Here is a 23,772-nt window from a genome sequence, read left to right as displayed (position 1 = left end):
GAACAAGGTTCACCAGCTAGAAGAAAACTGGACTGAAACAGGGAGGGACTCTAAGAAAATAAAAGCTTGTTTTCATTTTGCATTGCAAAACTTTGTTATGTTTGAAATGAGTGTCCTAATGAATGACCCTGGCATTGCATTGAAGAACATAGCTGTTGTAAATGTCCATAGCCAATACCAAATTAAACGTGCCCCAACCACAGAACATCATGTGCCTGTTTGTGTTCCTCCCCCTAGCCCGCTGTCCCCACTACTCGACGGGTTGCTCTGGTTCTCTCTGAACTCAGGACAGGGGGAACCTGAGCCATGGCTTTGAGCCAGACCCACCCTGTATTCGAGAGTATGCTGCACCTCAACCGATGGCGGGCACAACAAACCCCTCAGATGATTTAAGATTGCATAATTCCATTAGATTATCAAATAGTTTGAAACCCCTTCTGTAAGCTTTTAAATGATATTAAACTCCACAGTTGATATTTTCCAGTGATGAAGACATGGATGTCTCATGGTGTGGTGAGGTATGCAAAAATGGGTCAACTTTGGGCACTTCTATCTTCTGAATGTTTTGCCATTCAGATCCAGTCACTTTCTGACCACTTCTTCCATGGGCAAATATGTATGGAACGTTATGTTTAAATCAAAAGGGTTGCAGTCAAAAAGTACAAATGAAATGACACATTCTCTAAAAACTCAGCTGCTACGCACACTAAAAAAAAACTTTGATCTAAACTAAAGCAATGTTTCTCCTATTCATTAAGACCCTCTATAGCTCCCTCTCCACGTTTTCTACCCAATATGGAGTGATTGGCTATTGGTGTTCTCACGTCAGAGCTAAGTTAAGCAATCTCGGTTCTCTGTGGGGTCAAGTCAGAGCTAAGTTAAGTGAGGGAAAGCACTTTATCGAGGCTCCGGGAGGAACAAATGTCCTGGGCTACGTCCCAAATGGCACCCTATTTCCTACATGGGGCCCTGGTCAAAAGTAGTCCACTCTGAGTCGTGCACTGTAGGGAAGTGTCATTTGGTTCGCAGTCCTGAACTAAAATATCTTATGTTCAAGGGATAATTCACCCAAATTACAAAATGACATATTGGCTTCCTAACCCTATAAGCAGACCATGGACAGGGTATGACAGCAATTCATGCTTTGGTTTAGTTTCCCTGGCACTGATTCCACATGCCCAATATTAGCATTTGTTAAAATCATTTTTCTCGCCAATTTGTTAAAATCATCCATAAGTATCTCAAATTGATTCAGAAGCTCCACAGAGTCACTAATCGTTGAACATTCGTGAAAAATGCCAATATGGGTCCCATGACTTGAATTAGATTTGTGCAACAAATGCTAAAACATTAGCATGTGCCAGAGAAACTAAACCCTTTTGGGTGAACTACCACTAAACTTTATTTGTGATGGTGAAATACCAAACTGTCGGGGAGACAAACAAACTCAGGCAAGACAATGTAATCAAACCCAGGCCAGACGTCATAATGTGCTCTGAGAGTTCAAGTGTACGCTGGGCCAGCCACCCTTCCATCAGTCAGTATCAGTCAGCTGGGCCAGCCACCCTTCCAGTCAGTATCAGACAGCCGTTGTTCTCGTTTTCTTGTATCATACAACAAGCATGTAGGCTACTCTACTACATCATAACAATTCAAATGTACAAGTGGAGTAAGCTATGAACGTTAGAGCACTAAAATGGAATTATATTTTACACAGTCAAGTTCAACAATATAGGCCTCCTACTGGGGTGCAACGGTAAAGCCGTTAACTGCCTGATCTTGTGCAGTGCAAACACTTGCCCGGAAAAGTCAACCCTCGGCATCTATAGGGTTGAATTATAACACAAATTTGCCGTCGAAAGTTTCCAATAGTTAACTCAACATCCAAGAGGAAAACAATTAGCTAGCTAGCAAGTCCAGCAAGGTTAGCAAGTAAGTAGGCTATGCACATTTACAAGCAATGTGTGTGGATCGATTTGTTTCCCAATATATTATATGCGTTATTATTAACCGTTACCACATGCATTTGTCAGCTAAATTACGCTTTTATCCTGTATCACCCAACTCTCATTTATAATAAGTCTGGTTTATAATGAGGGGGATATAACTAGATAAACTGGAAGGAAACATATTTTTCAGGACACTGTCTTTTCACAATTAATGAACATGCACCTGTGGAACTTTCGTTAAGACACTAACAGTAGGCAATTAAGGTCACAGTTATGAAAACTTAGTGTCCTAAGAGGCCTTTCTACTGACTCTGAAAAACACCAAAAGAAAGTTGCCCAGGGTCCCTGCTCATCTGCGTGAATATGCCTTAGGCATGAGGACTGCAGATGTGGCAAGGGCAATACATTGCAATATCCGTACTGTGAGACACCTAAGACAGCGCTACAGGGAGACAGGATGGACAGCTGATCATCCCCACAGTGGCAGACCACGTGTAACAACACCTGCACAGGATCGGAACATCCGAACCTCACACCTGCGGAACAAGTAAAGGATGGCAACAACAACTGCCCGAGTTACACCAGGAACACACAATCGGTACTCAGACTGTCCACAAAAGGCTGAGAGGGGCTGGCCTGAAGGCTTGTTGGCCTGTTGTAAAGGCAGGTCCTCACCAGATATCAGCGGCAACAACATTGCCTATGGGCACAAACCTACCGTCGCTGGACCAGACAGGACTGGCAAAAAGTGCTCTTCACGGACGAGTCGCATTTTTGTCTCACCAGGGGTGATGGTCGGATTTGCGTTTATCGTTGAAGGAATGAGCGTTACACCGAGGCCTGTACTCTAAAGCGGGATCGATTTGGAGGTGGAGGGTCCATCAAGGTCTGGGGCGGTGTGTCACAGCATCATCGGATTGAGCATGTTGTTATTTATTTATATTACCTTTATTTAAACAGGTAGGCAAGTTGAGAACAAGTTTTCATTTACAATTGCGACCTGGCCAAGATAAAGCAAAGCAGTTCGACACAACATACAACAACAGAGTTACACATGGAGTAAAACAAACATACAGTCAATAATACAGTAGAAAAATAAGTCTATATACAATGTGAGCAAATGAGGTGAGATAAGGGAGGTAAAGGCAAAAAAAGGCCATGGTGGCAAAGTAAATACAATATAGCAAGTAAAACACTGGAATGGTAGATTTGCAGTGGAAGAATGTGCAAGGTAGAGATAGAAATAATGGGGTGCAAAGGAGCAAAATAAATAAATACAGTAGGGGGAGAGGTAGCTGTTTGGGATAAATTATAGATGGGCTATGTAGAGGTGCAGTAATCTGTGAGCTGCTCTAACAGCTGGTGCTTAAAGCTAGTGAGGGAGATAAGTGTTTCCAGTTTCAGAGATTTTGTAGTTCGTTTCAGTCATTGGCAGCAGAGAACTGGAAGGAGAGGCGGCCAAAGGAAGAATTGGTTTTGGGGGTGACCAGAGATATACCTGCTGGAGCGCGTGTTACAGGTGGGTGTTGCTATGATGACCAGCGAGCTGAGATAAGGGGGGACTTTACCTAGCAGGGTCTTGTAGATGACCTGGAACGAGTGGGTTTGGCGACGAGTATGAAGCGAGGGCCAGCCAACGACAGCGTACAGGTCGCAGTGATGGGTAGTATATGGGGCTTTGGTGACAAAACGGATGGCACTGTGATAGACTGCATCCAATTTATTGACTAGGGTATTGGAGGCTATTTTGTAAATGACATCGCCAAAGTCGAGGATCGATAGGATGGTCAGTTTTACAAGGGTATGTTTGGCAGCATGAGTGAAGGATGGTTTGTTGCGAAATAGGAAGCCAATTCCAGATTTAACTTTGAATTGGGGATGTTTGATGTGAGTCTGGAAGGAGAGTTTACAGTCTAACCAGACACCTAGGTATTTGTAGTTGTCCACATAATCTAAGTCAGAACCATCCAGAGTAGTGATGTTGGACTGGCGGGCAGGTGCAGGCAGCGATCGGTTGAAGAGCATGCATTTACTTTTACTTGCATTTAAGAAAAGTTGGAGGCCACAGAAGGTGAGTTGTATGGCATTGAAGCTCATCTGGAGGTTAGTTAACACAGTGTCCAATGAAGGGCCAGAAGTATACAGAATGGTGTCGTCTGCGTAGAGGTGGATCAAAGAATCACCAGCAGCGAGAGCAGCATCATTAATGTATACAGAGAAGAGAGTTGGCCCGAGAATTGAACCTTGTGGCACCCCGATAGACACTTAGAGGTCCGTATAACAGGCCCTCCGATTTGACATACTGAACTCTATCTGAGAAGTAGTTGGTGAACCAGGCTTTGCAGTCATTTGAGAAACCATGGATATTGAGTCTGCTCATAAGAATGTTGTGATTGACAGAGTTGAAACCCTTAGCCAGGTTGATGAATACAGCTGCACAGTAATGTATCTTATCGATGGCCGTTATGATATCGTTTAGGACCTTGAGCGTGGCTGAGGTGCACCCATGACCAGCTCTGAAACCAGATTGCATAGTGGAGAAGGTACGGTGAGATTCGAAATGGTCGGTAATCTGTTTCTTGACTTGGCTTTAGAAGACCTTAGAAAGGCAGGGCAGGATAGATATAGGTCTGTAGCAGTTTGGGTCAAGAGTGTTGCCCCCTTTGAAGAGGGGGATGACCGCAGCTGCTTTCCAATCTTTGGGAATCTCAGACGATACGAAAGAGGTTGAACAGGCTAGTAATAGGGATTGCAACAATTTCAGCAGATCATTTTAGAAAGGGTCCAGATTGCCTAGCCCAGCTGATTTGTAGGGGTCCAGATTTTGCAGCTCTTTCAGAACATCAGCTGACTGGATTTGGGAGAAGGAGAAATGGGGAAGGCTTGGGCCAGTTGCTGTGGGGGGTGCAGTGCTGTTGACCGGGGTAGGGGTAGCCAGGTGGAAAGCATGGCCAGCCGTAGAAAAATGTTTATTGAAATTCTCAATTATAGTGGATTTATCGGTGGTGACAGTGTTTCCTATCCTCAGTGCAGTGGGCAGCGGGGAGGAGGTGTTCTTATTCTCCATGGACTTTAGTGTCACAGAAATTTGAGTTGCAAAAAGCTAATTTCTGCTTGAAAAAGCTAGCCTTGGCTTTTCTAACTGCCTGTGTATATTGGTTTCTAGAATCCCTGAAAAGTTGCATATCACGGGTGCTGTTCGATGCTAATGCAGAACGCCAGCTGATGTTTTTGTGTTGGTTAAGGGCAGTCAGGTCTGGAGAGAACCAAGGGCTATATCTGTTCCTGGTTATACATTTCTTGAATGGGGCATGCTTATTTAAGATGGCATTTAAAAAAAATAACCAGGCAAGGGTACGGCTAAAAGCTATGAGAATTGGTCGTCTAGAACAGAGAGTAAAAGGAGGTTTCTGGGGGTGATAAAATAGCTTCAAGGTATAATGTACTGACAAAAGGTATGGTAGGATATGAATACAGTGGAGATAAACCTAGGTATTGAGTGATGAGAGAGATTGTCTCTAGATACATAATTGAAACCTGGTGATGTCATCGTATGTGTGGAACTGAAAGTTATATAATGAGCAGGGCTAGAGGCTCTACAGTGAAATAAGCCAATAAACACTAACCAGAACAGCAACGGACAAGGCATATTTACATTAAGGAGAGGCATGCCTAACCGAGTGATCATAAGGGTCCAGTGAGTAGTGATGTTGGTTGTGGTAACGGCAATTCAGACAGCTGGCCGGGCCATCGGTAGCAAGCTAGCATAGGATGGAGATCTGTTTTTCGGCACCTCGTGCGTTTCCATCGTTAGATTAGTGGGGTTCCGTGTGGTAGAGGGGATCAATCCAATTGGCAAAATAGATATAGTTATAGTGACCCAAGAAAAATAGTCCCATAGACCTATTCAGATAACAGCCGATAAGATAGCTAACGATTAGCGGGCCGCAGATCGGCGTTCAGGTAACGTCGCAAAGGATGGGCCAGTTTGATAACTCCCTCGGGCAGATAACGTCGGTTGTCCAGTTGTGAAGGCCCAGGGGGCTCCGCATTGGCAGTAAAACGGGTTCGGTTAGGTGAATGTAGCCCAGGAGTGGCTGATGGAACTCTTCAGCTGGCTAGCTCTGGAATAATTGATGTTTGCTCCGGGATCGACACGGAGAGCAGCTAGCTAACTGCAAGGTCCAGGTGTAAATGTCCAGAGCTTGCGGTTGAAATCCAGGGATATGGAGAGAAAATAGGTCCGGTATGTTCTGGTCTGAGTCGCATTGTACAAAAGCTAAAGGATAGCTGATGACCACAAACCAGTATATACAAATAAATAAATCACACACACGGGACACGACAAGACGAGGACAAAGGACGTCTGACTGCTATGTCATCTTGGTAATAATTGCAGGCAATCTCAAAGCTGTCCGTTACAGGGAAGACCTCCTCCTCCCTCATGTGGTACCCTTCCTGCAGGCTCATCCTGACATGACAAAGCCACCAGCCATACTGCTTGTTCTGTGCGTGATTTCCTGCAAGACAGGAATGTCAGTATTCTGCCATGGCCAGCAAAGAGCCCAGATCGCAATCCAATTGAGCACGTCTGGGACCTGTTAGATCAGAGATCAGAGGGTGAGAGCAAAGGCCATTCCCCCCAGAAATGTCCAGGAACTTGCAGGTGCCTTGGTGGAAGAGTGGGGTAACATCTCACAGCAAGAACTGGCAAATCTGGTGCAGTCCATAAGGAGGAGATCCACACACCAGATACTGACTGTTACTTTTGATTTTGACCCCCCCTTTGTTCAGGGACAAATTATTCAATTTATGTTAGTCACATCTCTGTGGAACTTGTTCAGTTTATGTCTCAGTTGTTGAATCTTAAATCGACCGATTAAATCGGAATGGTATTTTCGGGCGCCGATTTATTTTAAAGTTTAAATACCTTTAAACTAGGTAAGTCAGTTAAGAACACATTCTTATTTTCAATGACGGCCTAGGAACGGTGGGTTAACTTCTTTGTTCAGTGGCAGAACGACAGATTATCACCTTGTCAGCTCGGGGGATCCAATCTTGCATCCTTACAGTGAACAAGTCCAACGCTCTAACCACCTGCCTCTCATTGCACTCCACAAGGAGCCTGCCTGTTACACGAATGCAGTAGAAGCCAAGGTAGGTTGCTAACTAGCATAAAACTTATTATAAAAAACAATCAATCATAATCACGAGTTAACTACACATGGTTGATGATATTACTTGTTTATCTAACATGTCCTGCGTTGCATAGAATCGATGTAACGCTGGGGGATGATTTAACAAAAGCGCATTTGCGAAAAAAGCACCATCGTTGGACGACCTGTACCTAACCATAAACACCAATGCCTTTCTTAAAATCAATACACAGAAGTATATATTTTTAAACCTGAATATTTAGCTCAAAGAAATCCAGGTTAGCAGGCAATATTAACCAGGTGAAATTGTGTCATTTCTCTTGTGTTCATTGCACGCAGAGTCAGTGTATATGCAACAGTTTGTGTTGCCTGGCTCATTGCGAACTAATTTGCCAGAATATTACGTAATTATGACATAACATTGAAGGTTGTGCAATGTAACAAGAATATTTAGAATTTGGGGTGCCACCTGTTAGATAAAATACCGAACGGTTCCGTATTTTACTGAAATAAACGTTTTGTTTTCGAAATTATAGTTTCCGGATTCGACCATATTAATGACCAAAGGCTCGTATTTCTGTGTGTTATGTTATAATTAAGTCTATGATTTGATAGAGCAGTCTGACCGAGCGATGGTAGGCAGCAGCAGGCCTGTAATCATTCATTCAAACAGCACTTTCGTGCGTTTTGCCAGCAGCTCTTCGCAAGCACAGCGTTGTTTATGACTTCAAGCCTATCAGCCTAATGGCTGGTGTAACCCATGTGAAATGGCTAGCTAGTTAGCTGGGTGTGCGCTAATAGCTTTCAAACGTCACTAGCTCTGAGACTTGGAGTAGTTATTCCCCTATTCCCCGCTGCTTCGAGTGCGGCTGTTGTCGATGTGTTCCTGGTTTGAGCCCAGGTAGGGGCGAGGAGAGGGACGGAAGCTATACTGTTACACTGGCAATACTAGTGCCTATAAGAACATCCAATAGTCAAAGGTATATGAAATACAAAATGGTAGAGAGAAATAGTCCAATAAATACTATATTAACTACAATCTAAAACCTCTTACCTTGGAATATTGAAGTCTCATGTTAAAAGGAACCACCAATTTTCATATGTTCTGAGCGAGGAACTCCAACGTTAGCCTTTGTACATGGCACATATTGCACTTTTACTTCTCCAACACTTTGTTTTTACATTATTTAAACCAAATTGAACATGTTTCATTATTAATTTGAGGCTAAATTGATTTTTATTGATGTATTATATTAAGTTAAAATAAGTGAAATAATTCAGTATTGTTGTAATTGTCATTATTACAAATAAATAATATATATACATATATACACATACACACATTTTTATTTATTTATTTGTATCGGTGTTGAAAAATCATAACATCGGTCGACCTCTAATTTACACGTTAAGTTTGCTGAAAATAAACGCAGTTGACAGTGAGAGGACGTTTCTTTTTTTGCCGAGTTTGCTGAAGTAGTGGATGGATCAGATAGACCTATTGATAATATCAAGTTATATGCATTATAATTATCTGGAGAAACGTCACCTGCAATTTGTAAACAAAGCTGCTTTACTTATAATTTGTTGTTAAAAAAAAAAGTTATTTTTTTATCACTGTAGGATAATAGTGATGACATAAAAATATGAAATAACACATATGGAATCATGTAGTAACCAAATCAAAATATATTTGAGATTCTTCAAAGTAGCCACCCTTTGCCTTGATGACAGCTTTGCACTCTCTCAAACAGCTTCATGAGGTAGTCATCTGGAATGCTTTTCCAACAATCTTGAAGAAGTTCCCACATTTGCTGAGCACTTGTTGGCTGCTTTTCCTTCACTCTGCGGTCCAACTCATCCCAAATCATTTCAATTGGGTTGAGGTCTGGTGATTGTGGAGGCCAGGTTATCTGATGCAGAACTCCATCTCTCCTTCTTGGTCAAATAGCCCTTAGACAGCCTGGAGGTGTGTTTGTCATTGTCCTGTTGAAAAACAAATGATCGTGGGACTAAGCGCACACCAGATGGGATGGCGTATAGCTACAGAATGCTGTGGTAGCCATGCTGGTTAGGTGTGCCTTGAACTCTAAATACCATCACACAACCTCCTCCATTCTTCACGGTGGGAACCACACATGTGGAGATCATCCGTTCACCTACGGAAAATCTCAAATTTGGACTCATCAGAACAAAAGGACAGATGTCCACCGGTCTAATGTCCATTGATCATGTTTCTTGGCCCAAGCAAGTCTCTTATTATTATTGGCGTCCTTTAGTAGTGGTTTCTTTGCAGCAAATCGACCATGAAGGCCTGAATCACAGTCTCCTCTGAACAGTTAATGTTGAAATGCATCTGTTACTTGAACTCTGAAGCATTTATTTGGGCTGCAATCTGAGTTGCAGTTCATTTAAGCTTTATTTAACCAGGAAAAGCCTATTGAGACCTAGAGTCTCTTTTTCAAGGGAGACCTGGCTGAGAGAATGCCAAGAGTGTGCAAAGCTGTCAAGGCAACGGGTGGCTACTTCGAAGAATCTCAAATATATTTAGATGTTTTTTGTTAAGTGGTTACTACATGATTCCATGTGTTATTTCATATATTTGGTCTTCACTATTATTCCACAATGTAGAAAATAGTACAAAAAACTAAAACTCTTGTATGAGTAGGTGTGTCCAAACTTGACTGGTACTGTATATTAAACCAGAAAAAAAGTTTAATTTTATTTGGGACTTACCGAGTCTGGCTTTAAAAGCTGCTACAGCCAGCCAGCAGACCTTAAATAGCAGTGGTCATCAAGCCTCCTCTCCCCTGAGTAGGGTAGGAAACACACAACTATGAACACACAGTCATACACAGAGGTGGCTCTCTGATGCTTGGCATTACGTCCAGCCACCCTGGTCCACAGTGGATAACACAGACACATGCATGCCCAGGGCTGTGCGTCAATGGAGTGGGCTCAGCCACAGCTGGGAATCATTGACTGGATCCGTTAAGACTCAAACTGCCGACACACACAAGGCACGACACGTGCACATGATGTATGAGTTCTAGGGCTGTTAAACAAACCAACATTTTATCAAGTTTATCGCAGGATTTGACTCATCTTGATCAATCGCAAATTCAGAATTTGCTCAAATTGACCTGGAATTTAAGATTATACAAAAAGCATTACAAGAATATTGACATCTTGATTTTGTCCAAAGAAAGTCAGCAAAAACAGGTACATTGACAAAGCACACTTTTTTATACCTCAAAGTCAACTTGTTGTGACATTGCATTGTTTTTAGCTGTATAGATTGTATATAGTAGATATGTATTTGATGTTCAGTGTATTTTGAATGTTTTTTTGCAACAATTTTTTTTACAAAAAGTTAACTTAAGTTAATTGATTATCTCCGACAACCCAGATCAGTTCATGTGTATAGACAGACTCACCCATGAAGGATCCAGCGCTGCAGATGAGGCTGAAGAAGCAGCTTTCTGGAGGAAGAGTCCCACATTTACTGTAGAAGGAAACAGGACAACAACGCAGTTCAAAAGACCAATTAGATTACAGGCAAAAAAAAAAAAAAAAAAAGACAGTGTCTCTCAGCCTTTTCTCAATTGGGTAAAAGTCTGTCCTCTCCTCAACTCCTCCTCTCATCTGTGACACGAAAACGGATAAGTGTTCGACATGTGTTGGAGTGTCAATTTGTTAACAGGTGAACAAAGGAGTTCGCTCATCTCATCAATTGCCTCCTCTGGCGGAGGATTCTCAGGTGTATCCAACCGTTGAAGAATTTTGAAGTCAGCCACACCCACTTTGAAACAGCTATTGTTTTCTCGGAGGGGAAAAGCATGCAGACATTTAAAAATGATACGCTACTTATTTATCCTTTTGTCTATAAAATGACTGCCACATCTAGTTAAAAAATGTTATACTACATTTGATGCATTTTGCAATTCCAGCTACAGTGCCTCAGACAGGTCTTCCGAGTGGTGCAGCGGTCTAAGGCACTGCAACTCAGTGTTAGAGGCGTCACTACAGACACCCTGGTTTGAATCCAGGCTGTATCACAACCGGCCGTGATTGGCAGTCCCATAGGGCGGCACACAATTGGCCCAGCGTTGTCAGGGTTTGGTCGGTGTAGGACGTCATTGTGAATAAGAATTAGTTCTTAACTGACTTGCTTAGTTAAATAAAGATTCAAATGTAAAAATCAGACCCCTTGACTTTTCCCTCATCAATCTACACACAACACCCCATAATGACAAAGCAAAAACAGGTTTAGACATATTTGCAAATGTATTTAAAAAAAGTAACTGAAAAGTATTCAGACCCTTTACTCAGTACTTTGTTGCTGCAACTTGGGATCAATTCTTCAAGTCTTCTTGGGTATGACACTACAAGCTTGGCACACCTGTATTTGGGGAGTTTCTCCCATTCTTCTTTGCAGATCCACTCAAAATCAAATCAAAATCAAATCAAATTTTATTTGTCACATACACATGGTTAGCAGATGTGTAGCGAAATGCTTGTGCTTCTAGTTCCGACAATGCAGTGATAACCAACAAGTAATCTAACTAACAATTCCAAAACTACTGTCTTATACACAGTGTAAGGGGATAAGGAATATGTACATAAGGATATATGAATGAGTGATGGTACAGAGCAGCATACAGTAGATGGTATGATACATGTATTACATAAGGATGCAGTATATACATATGAGATGAGTATGTAGACAAAGTAAACAAAGTGGCATAGTTAAAGTGGCTAGTGATGCATGTATTACATAAGGATGCAGTCGATGATGTAGAGTACAGTATATACGTATGCATATGAGATGAATAATGTAGGGTAAGTAACATTATATAAGGTAGCATTGTTTAAAGTGGCTAGTGATATATTTACATCATTTCCCATCAATTCCCATTATTAAAGTGGCTGGAGTTGGGTCAGTGTCAATGACAGTGTGTTGGCAGCAGCCACTCAATGTTAGTGGTGGCTGTTTAACAGTCTGATGGCCTTGAGATAGAAGCTGTTTTTCAGTCTCTCGGTCCCAGCTTTGATGCACCTGTACTGACCTCGCCTTCTGGATGATAGCGGGGTGAACAGGCAGTGGTTCGGGTGGTTGATGTCCTTGATGATCTTTATCTCTCTTTATCTTTATCTCTCTGGACCTATTTGGGCGGTAAGCAAATTGGAGTGGGTCTAGGGTGTCAGGTAGGGTGGAGGTGATATGGTCCTTGACTAGTCTCTCAAAGCACTTCATGATGACGGAAGTGAGTGCTACGGGGCGGTAGTCGTTTAGCTCAGTTACCTTAGCTTTCTTGGGAACAGGAACAATGGTGGCCCTCTTGAAGCATGTGGGAACAGCAGACTGGTATAGGGATTGATTGAATATGTTCGTAAACACACCGGCCAGCTGGTCTGCGCATGCTCTGAGGGCGCGGCTGGGCCTGCAGCCTTGCGAGGGTTAACACGTTTAAATGTCTTACTCACCTCGGCTGCAGTGAAGGAGAGACCGCATGTTTTCGTTGCAGGCCGTGTCAGTGGCACTGTATTGTCCTCAAAGCGGGCAAAAAAGTTATTTAGTCTGCCTGGGAGCAAGACATCCTGGTCCGTGACTGGGCTGGGTTTCTTCTTGTAGTCCGTGATTGACTGTAGACCCTGCCACATGCCTCTTGTGTCTGAGCCATTGAATTGAGATTCTACTTTGTCTCTATACTGACGCTTAGCTTGTTTAATAGCCTTGCGGAGGAATAGCTGCATTGTTTATATTCAGACATGTTACCAGACACCTTGCCCTGATTAAAAGCAGTGGTTCGCGCTTTCAGTTTCACGCGAATGCTGCCATCAATCCACGGTTTCTGGTTTGGGAATGTTTTTATCGTTGCTATGGGAACGACATCTTCGACGCACGTTCTAATGAACTCGCACACCGAATCAGCGTATTCGTCAATATTTCCATCTGACGCAATACGAAACATGTCCCAGTCCACGTGATGGAAGCAGTCTTGGAGTGTTGAGTCAGCTTGGTCTGACCAGCGTTGGACAGACCTCAGCGTGGGAGCCTCTTGTTTTAGCTTCTGCCTGTAGGCAGGGATCAGCAAAATGGAGTCGTGGTCAGCTTTTCCGAAAGGGGGGCGGGGCAGGGCCTTATATGCGTCGCGGAAGTTAGAGTAACAATGATCCAAGGTTTTACCACCCCTGGTTGCGCAATCGATATGCTGATAAAATTTAGGGAGTCTTGTTTTCAGATTAGCTTTGTTAAAATCCCCAGCTACAATGAATGCAGCCTCCGGATAAATGGTTTCCAGTTTGCAAAGAGTTAAATAAAGTTTGTTCAGAGCCATCGATGTGTGTCTGCTTGGGGGGGGGATATATACGGCTGTGATTATAATCGAAGAGAATTCTCTTGGAAGATAATGCGGTCTACATTTGATTGTGAGGAATTCTAAATCAGGTGAACAGAAGGATTTGAGTTCCTGTATGTTTCCTTCATCACACCATGTCTCGTTAGTCATGAGGCATACGCCCCCGCCACTCTTCTTACCAGAAAGATGTCTATTTCTGTCGGCGCGATGCGTGGAGAAACCCGTTGGCTGCATCGGATAGCGTCTTCCCAGTAAGCCATGTTTCCGTGAAGCAGAGAACGTTGCAGTCTCTGATGTCCCTCTGGAATGCTACCCTTGCTCGGATTTCGTCAACCTTGTTGTCAAGAGACTGGACATTAGCAAGAAGAATGCTGGGGAGGGGTGCGCGATGTGCCCTTTTTCGGAGTCTGACCAGAACACCGCCTCGTTTCCCTCTTTTTCAGAGTCGTTTCCTTGGGTCGCTGCCTGCGATCCATTCCGTTGTCCTGTTTGTAAGGCAGAACACAGGATCCGCGTCGCGGAAAACATATTCTTGGTCGTACTGATGGTGAGTTGACGCTGATCTTATATTCAGTAGTTCTTCTCGACTGTATGTAATGAAACCTAAGATGACCTGGGGTACTAATGTAAGAAATAACACGTAAAAAAACAAAAAACTGCATAGTTTCGTAGGAACGCGAAGCGAGGCGGCCATCTCAGTCAAGCGCTGTCAGGTTGGATGGGGAGCGTTGCTGCACAGCTATTTTCAGGTCTCTCCAAAGATGTTCAAATCGGGTTCACGTCCAGGCTCTGGCTGGGCCAATCAAGGACATTCAGAGACTTGTCCTGAAGCCACTTCTGCGTTGTCTTGGTTGTGTGCTTAAGGTCGTTGTCTTGTTGGAAGGTGAACCTTCACCCCAGTCTGTGGTCCTGAGCGCTCTGGAGAAGGTTTTCATCAAGGATCTCTCTGTACTTTGCTCCATTCATATTTCCCTCGATCCGGACTAGTCTCCCAGTCCCTGGCTCTGGAAAAACATCCCCACAGCCTGATTCTCCCACCACCATGCATTACCGTAGGGATAGTGCCAGGTTTCATCCAGACGTGAAACTTGGCATTCAGGCCAAAGAGTTCAATCTTGGTTTCATCAGACTTGAGAATCTTGTTTCTCATGTTCTGGAGAGTCTTTAGGTGCCTTTTGGCAAACTGAGGAGTGGCTTCCATCTGGCCACTCTACCATAAGTGCCTGATTGGTGAAGTGCTGTAGAGATAGTTGTCCTTCTGGAAGGTTCTCCCATCTCCACAGAGGAACTCTGGAGCTCTGTCAGAGTGACCATCAGTTCTTGGTCACCTCCCTGACCAAAGCCCTTCTCTCTCATTTGCTTATTTCGGCCGGGCGGCCAACTCTAGGAAGAGTTTTTCCCATTTAAGAATTTTTTTGCTTTGTCATTATGGGGTATTGTGTGTAGATTTCTGAGGAAAATATATTTTTTAATACATTTTAGAATAAGGTTGTGACGTAACAAAATGTGGAAAAGGTCAAGGCGTCTGAATACTTTAAAGGCACTGTATGTAAACACTTGATGAAACAAGGAGTGTAATTTGTTTGTTTCCTCGCCTCGTCTTCTCAATTACCTTTGACCTTTTTCCAAAAGAGGCAAGGAGAGGATGGAGGAATGGATGGGAGGAATCAGGCAGCTCCAATTGGGAAAAGGTCAGAGTTTCCTTCTCTGCTATAACATAGCATTTGACCTTTCACCTACTCTCCGACCCTTCCTAGAAAGGTGAAGAGGGAAACCAGCTCTTATCGGGGTGAGGCAATCAGTCATAATACCTGCCTGCGAGCTTCCACCTGTCTGCCTGGTCCCGTCTCCTGTTAAGACCAAGCCCTCTCAGCTTACTGGACCTCGCCACTGTCTCAGAGACACACACTAAAAAGCAAGCAAGCGCACACACCCGACCCTTTCTCTCATTCACAGGTCGATTATAGAACCATGAAACAGTAATTGCAACTTCTAGAGGTAGGAGCCAGTTATCCTGTAAGCTTTTTCAATACCATATCATATATTTGGTCACAATTTCTATAGAAACCATATATTTACATTCCTTAACGGTTCTCTGAAGTTGAAGACTCTGGGGATGGGAGAGGCTAAACAAAGCACACGTCTCTTAATTATCTCAACCCCCATCGGAAAACTGACTCCTCTTTTCTGGGGAATTCCTGTGTGTGTGTGTGTGTGTGTGTGTGTGTGTGTGTGTGTGTGTGTGCCGTCAGTTATTTTAAGAAACAGGAATCACACACGCATACGCAGACACACACACTGGAACCGAGAGAAACAGAGAGAGCGACAGAGGAAGATAGTGACAGTGATACAGAAAGGAAAGGAGGAGACAGAGGAAGAAAGAATGAGGAAAGGAAAGCGAAAGGTGTGGTGACATGAAAGCGAGAAAGAGGGGTAGAGAGCTATATAACAAAGAAAAAAACAGCAAAAACATATAGACTACCATTCAATGGTTTGGAGTCACTTAGAAATGTCCTTATTTTTGAAAGGTACATTTTTTGCCCATTAACATGAAATTGATCAGAAATATGTTAGCTAATCCAAGTTTAACATTTAAAAAAAGGCTAACTGGTCATTAGAAAACCCTTTTGCAATTATGTTAGCACAGCTAAAAACTGTTGTTCTTCTGATTAAATAAGCAATAAAACTGGCCTTCAAAACACCAGTCTCTACATCAACAGTGAAGAAGGAGGATGCTGGCCTTCGAGGCAGAGTTGCAAAGAAAAAGCCATCTCAGAGTTATTTTTATTGGCCAGTTTGAGAGATGGCTTTTTCTTTGCAGCTGCCTAGAAGGCCAGCATCCCGGAGTTGCCTCTTCACTGTTGACATTGAGACTGGCGTTTTGCAAGTACTAGTTAATGAAGCTGCCAGTTGAGGACTTGTGGGGGGTCCGTTTCTCAAACTAGACACTAATGTACTTGTCCTCAGTTGTGCACCGGGGCCTCCCACTCTTTCGATTCTGGTTAGAGCCAGTTTGCGCTGTTCTGTGAATTGAGTACTACACAGCGTTGTACAAGATCTTCCGGCAATTTCTCACATGGAATAGCCTTAATTTCTCAGAACAAGAATAGACTGACGAGTTTCAGAAAAAGTTAATTGTTTCTGGCCATTTTAAGTCTAATCAAACCCATAAATGCTGATGATCCAAATTCTCAACTTGTCTAAAGAAGCCCAGTTTTATGCTTTTTTTAAAAATCAGCACAACAGTTTTCAGCTGTGCTAACATAATTGCAAAAGGGTTTTCTAATGATCAATTAGCCTTTTAAAATTATAAACTTGGATTTGCTAACAACGTACCATTGGAACGCAGGACTGATGGTTGCTGATAATGGGCCTCTGCACGCCTATGTTGATATTCTATAAAAAATGTACATTTAAAAAATGTGCCGTTTCCAGCTACAATAGTCATATACAACATTAACAATGTCTATGTATTTATGATCAATTTGATGTTATTTAAAAAATAATAATATTAAAAAGTGCTTTTCTTTCAAAAACAAGGACATTTCAAAGTGACCCAAAACTTTTGAGTGCTAGTTTACATGATCAAATACAAAATCTTAGAATCAACTATTAAATGCTACAAAAACCCACTGGATTCTCCAATTATATTGAATGAACTACAGGACAAAATACAACACTTACACTCAAAAAGGCATGTGGAGTTGATGGTATCCTAAATTAAATTATAAAATATACAGACCACAAATTCAAATTGGCTATACTCTAAGCTCATCCTCAGATCTGGGATATTCCCCAATATTTGGAACCAGGGACTGATCACCCCAATCCACAAAAGTAGAGACAAATTTGAACCCAATAACTACCGTGGGATATGCGTCAACAGCAACATTGGGAAAATTTTCTGCAGGTTCATTAACAGCAGACTTGTACATTTCCTCAGTGAAAACGATGTACTGAGCAAATGCCAAATTGGCTTTTTACCAAATTACCGTACAACAGACCACGTATTCACCTTGCACACGAATTACCAAACAAACAAGCTTCGACTCAATTTGGCACGAGGGCCTGCTATACAAATTGATGGAAACTGGTGTTGGCGGAAAAACACACAACATAAAATCCACGTATACAAACTAGAGGTCGACCGATTATGATTTTTCAAAGCCGATGCCGATTATCGGAGGACCCAAAAAAGACCGATAGCGATTAATTGGACGATTGTTTCATTTATTTGTAATAATGACAATTACAACAATACTGAATGAACACTTCTTTTAACTTAATATAATACATCAATAAAAATCCATTTAGCCTCAAATTAATAATTAAACATGTTCAATTTGGTTTAAATAATGCAAAAACAGTGTTTGAGAAGTAAAAGTGCAATATGTGCCATGTAAAAAAGCTAACGTTTAAGTTCCTTGCTCAGAAAATGAGAACATATGGAAGTTGGTGGTTCCTTTTAACATGAGACTTCAATATTCCAAGGTAAGAGGTTTTAGGTTGTAGTTAATATTTCGCTCTATACCATTTGTATTTCATATACCTTTGACTATTGGATGTTCTTATTGGCACTATAGTATTGCCAGTATAATAGTATAGCTTCCGTCCTTCTCCTCGCCCCTACCTGGGCTCGAACCAGGAACACATCAACAACAGCCACCCTCGAAGCATCGTTACCCATCGCTCCACAAAAGCCGTGGCCCTTGCAGAGCAAGGGGAACAACTACTCCAAGTCTCAGGCTTGATAGGCTTGAAGTCATAAACAGCTCAATGCCTGAAACACAGCGAAGAGCTGCTGGCAAAACGCACAAATGTCCTGTTTGACTATCAAATATCAAATCATAGACTTAATTAAAACATAATAACACACAGAAATACGAGCCTTTGGTCATTAATATGGTCGAATCCGGAAACTATAATTCCGAAAACAAAACGTTTCAGTGAAATACGGTACCGTTCCGTATTTTATCTAACGGGTGGCATCCCTAAGTCTAAATATTGCTATTACATTTGTCATGACATTGGCCTGGGTGGTAGGTTTATGACAGTCATAAATACCTCTTACCCCCTTTTTCCTCGCTCTACCCTACTGAGGTTACATTTGCAAAACCCTTGGTTAACAGAGAGATTCTGGGAACATCAGAAGGTGGGGGGAAATGGACTATATTCTGGTAATCCGAACAATTGAACATATGCAGTGGTACTTAATGAATATGATGTCAGTTCGGTTGTCATCTGAGATATTCTCATCAATGATAAGATGACATAAACACTACAGTGGAAAGTCTTCACAGAGTTATCGGATTCACATGGAATTGTTGTTCAATTTAAATGTTTGAATATGAAATTATTCATGATGGGATGAAATGTGATTTTAGCTTCTAAAATGTGAGATTTGGGTTTTCATAAGGTAGGGCTCTGCTCAATCAGTGGCCCGCCCCTGTGAAGGGACATGGGCTATAAAACTTTTCAAACACGCCCTCCTCTACCTTCCTATATAAGCCCTTGACGACAATATAACCTCCTGTTCCCGAGGACGACGGTCCTATGTCAGAATGGTTCAGATAATAACAGAACAAAGCCAACATCAGCATGAGCTTTGGTTGCGAATGGTATGAACTTTGAACTTTTATTCACTACAGAAGTGATACCTCCTAGCCGTTGAGTTAGCAATAGCAGATCCAAACAAGGGTTAGGAAGGAACAGACAGAGTATCCCGTCTATCACCCAACGACTTTACTACAACGTATCAAATTGACAACCAGAGGACATTCTTCAAAGAACTCAGTTGGGCAACACGGCCTTCCATCTACCACCAACCTACCGAAGGGCAGCTCAGAGTAAATATTTATTGCATTTTCCTTTTCCAAATGGGGTGGTAATTTAGAATGCATAAGATACTGTGTTTACGATAGCACAGCTTCGCCCTTTTGTTCCTCAGTCTTCCCGCTCTTTCACTCAAACCCAGCCCCTTTTCTTTTGTGTAACCAGCTGTCATATCTGTTCCGCCCGCTAGGGACGTTTTCCTTTGACGTAGCCCAGTCAAAACTGTTCGCTGCTCTGGCTCCCCAATGGTGGAACACACTCCCTCACGACGCCAGGACAGCGGAGTCAATCACCACCTTCCGGAGACACCTGAAACCCCACCTCTTTAAGGAATACCTAGGATAGGATAAAGTAATCCTTCTCACCCCCCCTGCGTCTGCTAAATGACTTAAATGTAAATGTAATTTGTAATCAAGTTATGTTTTAATTATGTGTATGTGTAATTAGTTAGGTATTTAGTAAAAAAATAATTAAACCCAATTTTGTATTGCTGGTTCAACTTGTTAGCCAGGGTTCGTGCAGATAACTAATAATTTACAACTTTCAGATGAGATTGAATTAAGATGACAATTAATATTAACTGCTAATGATGTAAAATATTACTAGGTCTTTAAGAGTTTATTCGGAAGGTAACAGCTCTATAAATATTATTTTCTGGTGCCCGACTCTAGTTAATTACATTTACATGATTAGCTCAATCAGGTAATATTAATTATGGATAAATTATTTTATAGAATAGCATGTCATATCACTTAATCCGGCATAGCCAAAGACACGACACATTGTACAACCTTCAATGTAAAGTCATAATTACGTAAAATTACGTAATGACGTAAAATTTGGGCAAATTAGTTTGCAACGAGCCAGGCGGCCCAAACAATTGCATATAACCTGACATCAATGAATGCAAAAGAAATGACAATTTCACCTGGTTAATATTGCGACCTGTATGCTCTAGTCGGCTGGCCCTCACTACATATTCATTGCAAGACCCACTGGCTCCAGGTCATCTATAAGTCTATGCTAGGTAAAGCTCCGCCTTAGCTTATTGGTCACGATAACAACACCCACCCTTAGCACGCGCTCCAGAAGGTATATCTCACTGGTCATCTCCAAAGCAAACAACTCCTTTGGCTGCCTTTCCTTCCAGTTCTGTGCTGCCAATGACTGGAACGAATTGCAAAAATCGCTGAAGCCTTATATTTCCCTCACTAACTTTAAACATCAGCTATCAGAGCAACTAACCGATCGCTGCAGCTGTACATAGCCCATCTGTAAATAGCACATCCAATCTACCTCATCCCCATTTAGTTTTTTTATTTACTTTGCTGCTCTTTTGCACACTGCTATTTCTACTTGCACATCATCATCTCATCTATCACTCCAGTGTTAATTTGCTAAATTGTAATTACTTCGCTACTAAGGCCTATTTATTGCCTTACCTCACGCCATTTGCACACACTGTATATACACTTCCTTTTTTTCTTCTTGTGTTATTGACTTTACGCATGTTAATTCCATGTGTAACGCTTGTGTTGTTTGTGTCGCAGTGCTTTGCTTTATCTTGGCCAGGTCGCATTGTAAATAAGAACTTGTTCTAAACTAGCCTACCTGGTTAAATAAAAGTGAAATCAATTTTAAAAAATAAGAAAACAAAAATAATTACTTTACACATGGGAAAGAATTAACTAAAAAAAGAGCAAACTAGAATGCTATTTTGCCCAAAACAGAGAGTACACAGTGGCAGAATACCTGACCACTGTGACTGACCCAAAATTAAGGAAATCTTTGACTATGCACAGACTCAGTGAGCATAGCCTTGCTATTGAGAAAGGATGCAGAAGGCAGACCTGTCTCGCAAGAGAAGCCAGGCTATATGCACACTGCCCACAAAATGAGGAAGAAACTGAGCTGCACTTCCTGACCTCTCGCCAAACGTATGACCATATTAGGGACACATTTCCCTCAAATTACGCAGACCAAATCCAATTTTAATAAACTCCTCTATTGGGGGAAATACCACAGTGTGCCATCACAGCAGCAAGATGTGACCAGTTGCCACAAGAAAAGGGAAACCAGCAAAGAACACCATTGTAAATACAACCTATATTTATGTTTATTATTTTTACCCATTTGTACATCATTACAACACTGTATATAGACATGACATTTGAAATGTCTTTATTCTTTTGGAACTTTTGGAAGTATAATGTTTACTGTTAATTTCTTTGTTATATCACTTTTGTTTATATTCTATTTCACTTGCTTTGGCAAGGTGAACATATGTTCCCCATGCCAATAAAGCCCCTTATATTGAAATTGGTAGAGAGAGAGAGAAAGATCAGACTGACCTGATGAGTGGAACATTGTCTAGAGTACAGCACAACGTTGGTCCACTCTGTAGGTACAGCTCCTTGTCACACGACTGGTTATATAACCTGCGCACACACACACACACACACACACACACACACACACACACACACACACACACACAGGGAGGAAAGGGATGTTTTGATGAGGACAAGGTTTTAAAAGTCATGTCAAGCAGCCCTTGTAAACAGTCTAGTAGTGCATAATAGAAGACTACGTTTCACTATTGCAACATCCCTATTATGGAAATACTAGTGTAAGTGGCATTACATGGAAAAGTGTTTTGACAACCCCACACACACTCAGCAAGGCAACTAAATTCTGCTGCGGGCCGATTCTGGTCGGAGCAGATAGTCGGGGGGCCGGAACATAACTATAATAATTTGTGCATTGCAAATTGACCACAACTTACTTCAAAAAGAGTTTGAATACCTTGATTAAATTGAGACCTGATGACATTTTTTTTCTCTTGGGAATGCTCAGAAACAGGTTTCCTAAATTAAACAAATTCCTGGTGATTTTAGTGTTTTCTTACAAAAAAAATGTAGCATGATTACATGCAGCTAAGCTAACAGGCAGCTTATATAGAGATGAGTGAGTTAGAGGAGAGCAGGAGAGTCAAGAGACTCCTTGTTGTGAGAGTGGTTTGACGTATGCAGGCAAGTATTATACCATGTATAGGTTTCAGGCTATGTAGCAGTGATACAACTGGTTGATAACTAGTTATTAACATGAATAAACTACACAGTTAGCCTAGTGGGGCAGAAAGTAGCCTAGTGGTTAGAGCGTTGGGCTAGTAACCGAAAGATTGCTAGATCAAATCCCAGAGCTGATAAGGTAAAAATCTGTCATTCTGCTCCTGAACAAGGCAGTGACCCACTATTCCTAGGCCGTCATTGTAAATAAGAATTTGACTTGACTAGTTAATTTTTTTTAATAAACAGCTATTAACATGAATGATTTAGCTACGTACCAGTTATCCACAGGACAGACGTGCTGGTTGTACAGGGCCATGACGTACCTGTGACAGGTGAAGAAAAGGGTCAGCCTATGCATAATATAGAGAACATTGTTCAGATAAAGGAGTAATGGTTAGGATACTACACAGACAGGAGGAAGCAACACACCTCATCAACGTACCATGGTCTTCAATCTGGACCACACAACTGCAACTTGAACATTTAACTACTCGAAGCATGAGGCTTATGAACTCACAGCCATTCATATGGCTTGGAATGGAAAAAGTGATTCAGGGAATAGACCATCATCTAACATGTTTAATACTCGTTTTCCCAGTGGCCTCTATTCTTAGAAACAGTAAAAAGAGAAATACAGTCGGAACCAGTGAGTCATTGAACAAATAAAGGGAACAGGAACAATAACCGTCACTGGTGGTTTTGTGGTTGAACCAGGGAGAACGGGGTGAAAGAATAAGGTTTCCAACCACAGGGCAGTTTCACACAATAGAAGAGAGGTAAAATGTAGGTTATTTGAAACATGACCATTACGTGAGAATGCTCTAGCGGTAAAATGCATTGCTTTCAGAGTGTTATGATAGGGAGGCGGGATTTTTTAAGTGGATGAGGTTTAAGTCGTAAGAATTACAAATTCAGGTGGAGAAATCCAGGGGAGGCAAGCAACCTGTCCACTGTAGAATATACAACCTAGATCGGCTCTCAAATTCCTGTAATACCAGCTGAAAAATCGGGGGAGGGGGGAGATCACATCCAATGTAGTTTAAGGGTCACTGGTTGTATGCGCTCTCAATGTAGGCTATGCTCTCCATCTATGCTGTCATTGCACTCTCATCCGAATATAGGGTGTCAAACACACAGGGTCTTTCTCAAAATGCATACTACGGTGCTTCGAGCACGGGAAGATTAGAGTAAGAGTCCAAATCAATGTATGGGAGGGCACTACTCAGATGCGTACTCCGTTTGTACATATTTTGAAGCGGAAAGTATGCACAGAAATATGACGCAACCACATAAAAATGGCGCAACCTTTCATGAAATCAATTGCAGACATTATTTGAACTGAAGGGAGAGAAAATAAACTCAGACTTTGGAATTAAATGTCACCTATTCACATCTCAAAGGT

The 23,772-nt window shown here is 41.9% G+C and overlaps 1 protein-coding gene across 2 annotated transcripts in view; it reads right to left on the bottom strand.

Moving 5' to 3' along the window:
- The window catches only part of LOC118369873 (transmembrane protein 150A-like), a 49,334-nt gene that overhangs the window by 13,539 nt on the left and 12,023 nt on the right, over positions 1-23,772 (bottom strand). Inside the window, exons 3-6 of one of the 2 annotated variants that reach the window (XM_052498771.1) lie at positions 22,646-22,693; positions 21,651-21,737; positions 15,279-15,375; positions 10,543-10,610 (exon numbers count right to left, since the gene is read on the bottom strand). In XM_052498771.1, coding sequence (XP_052354731.1) covers positions 10,543-10,610; positions 15,279-15,375; positions 21,651-21,666 — 181 coding nt within the window. In that variant the 5' untranslated portion in view covers positions 21,667-21,737; positions 22,646-22,693. The remainder of the gene's footprint in view (positions 1-10,542; positions 10,611-15,278; positions 15,376-21,650; positions 21,738-22,645; positions 22,694-23,772) is intronic. The other variant, XM_052498770.1, reaches the window with a different exon arrangement.

Source organism: Oncorhynchus keta, chromosome 36 (genome assembly GCF_023373465.1).
Source record: "Oncorhynchus keta strain PuntledgeMale-10-30-2019 chromosome 36, Oket_V2, whole genome shotgun sequence".
In the NCBI taxonomy this organism is placed as follows: Eukaryota; Metazoa; Chordata; class Actinopteri; order Salmoniformes; family Salmonidae; genus Oncorhynchus; species Oncorhynchus keta.
Note: the sequence above shows the minus strand (reverse complement) of the source record. Positions and strands in the feature narration are given on the sequence as shown.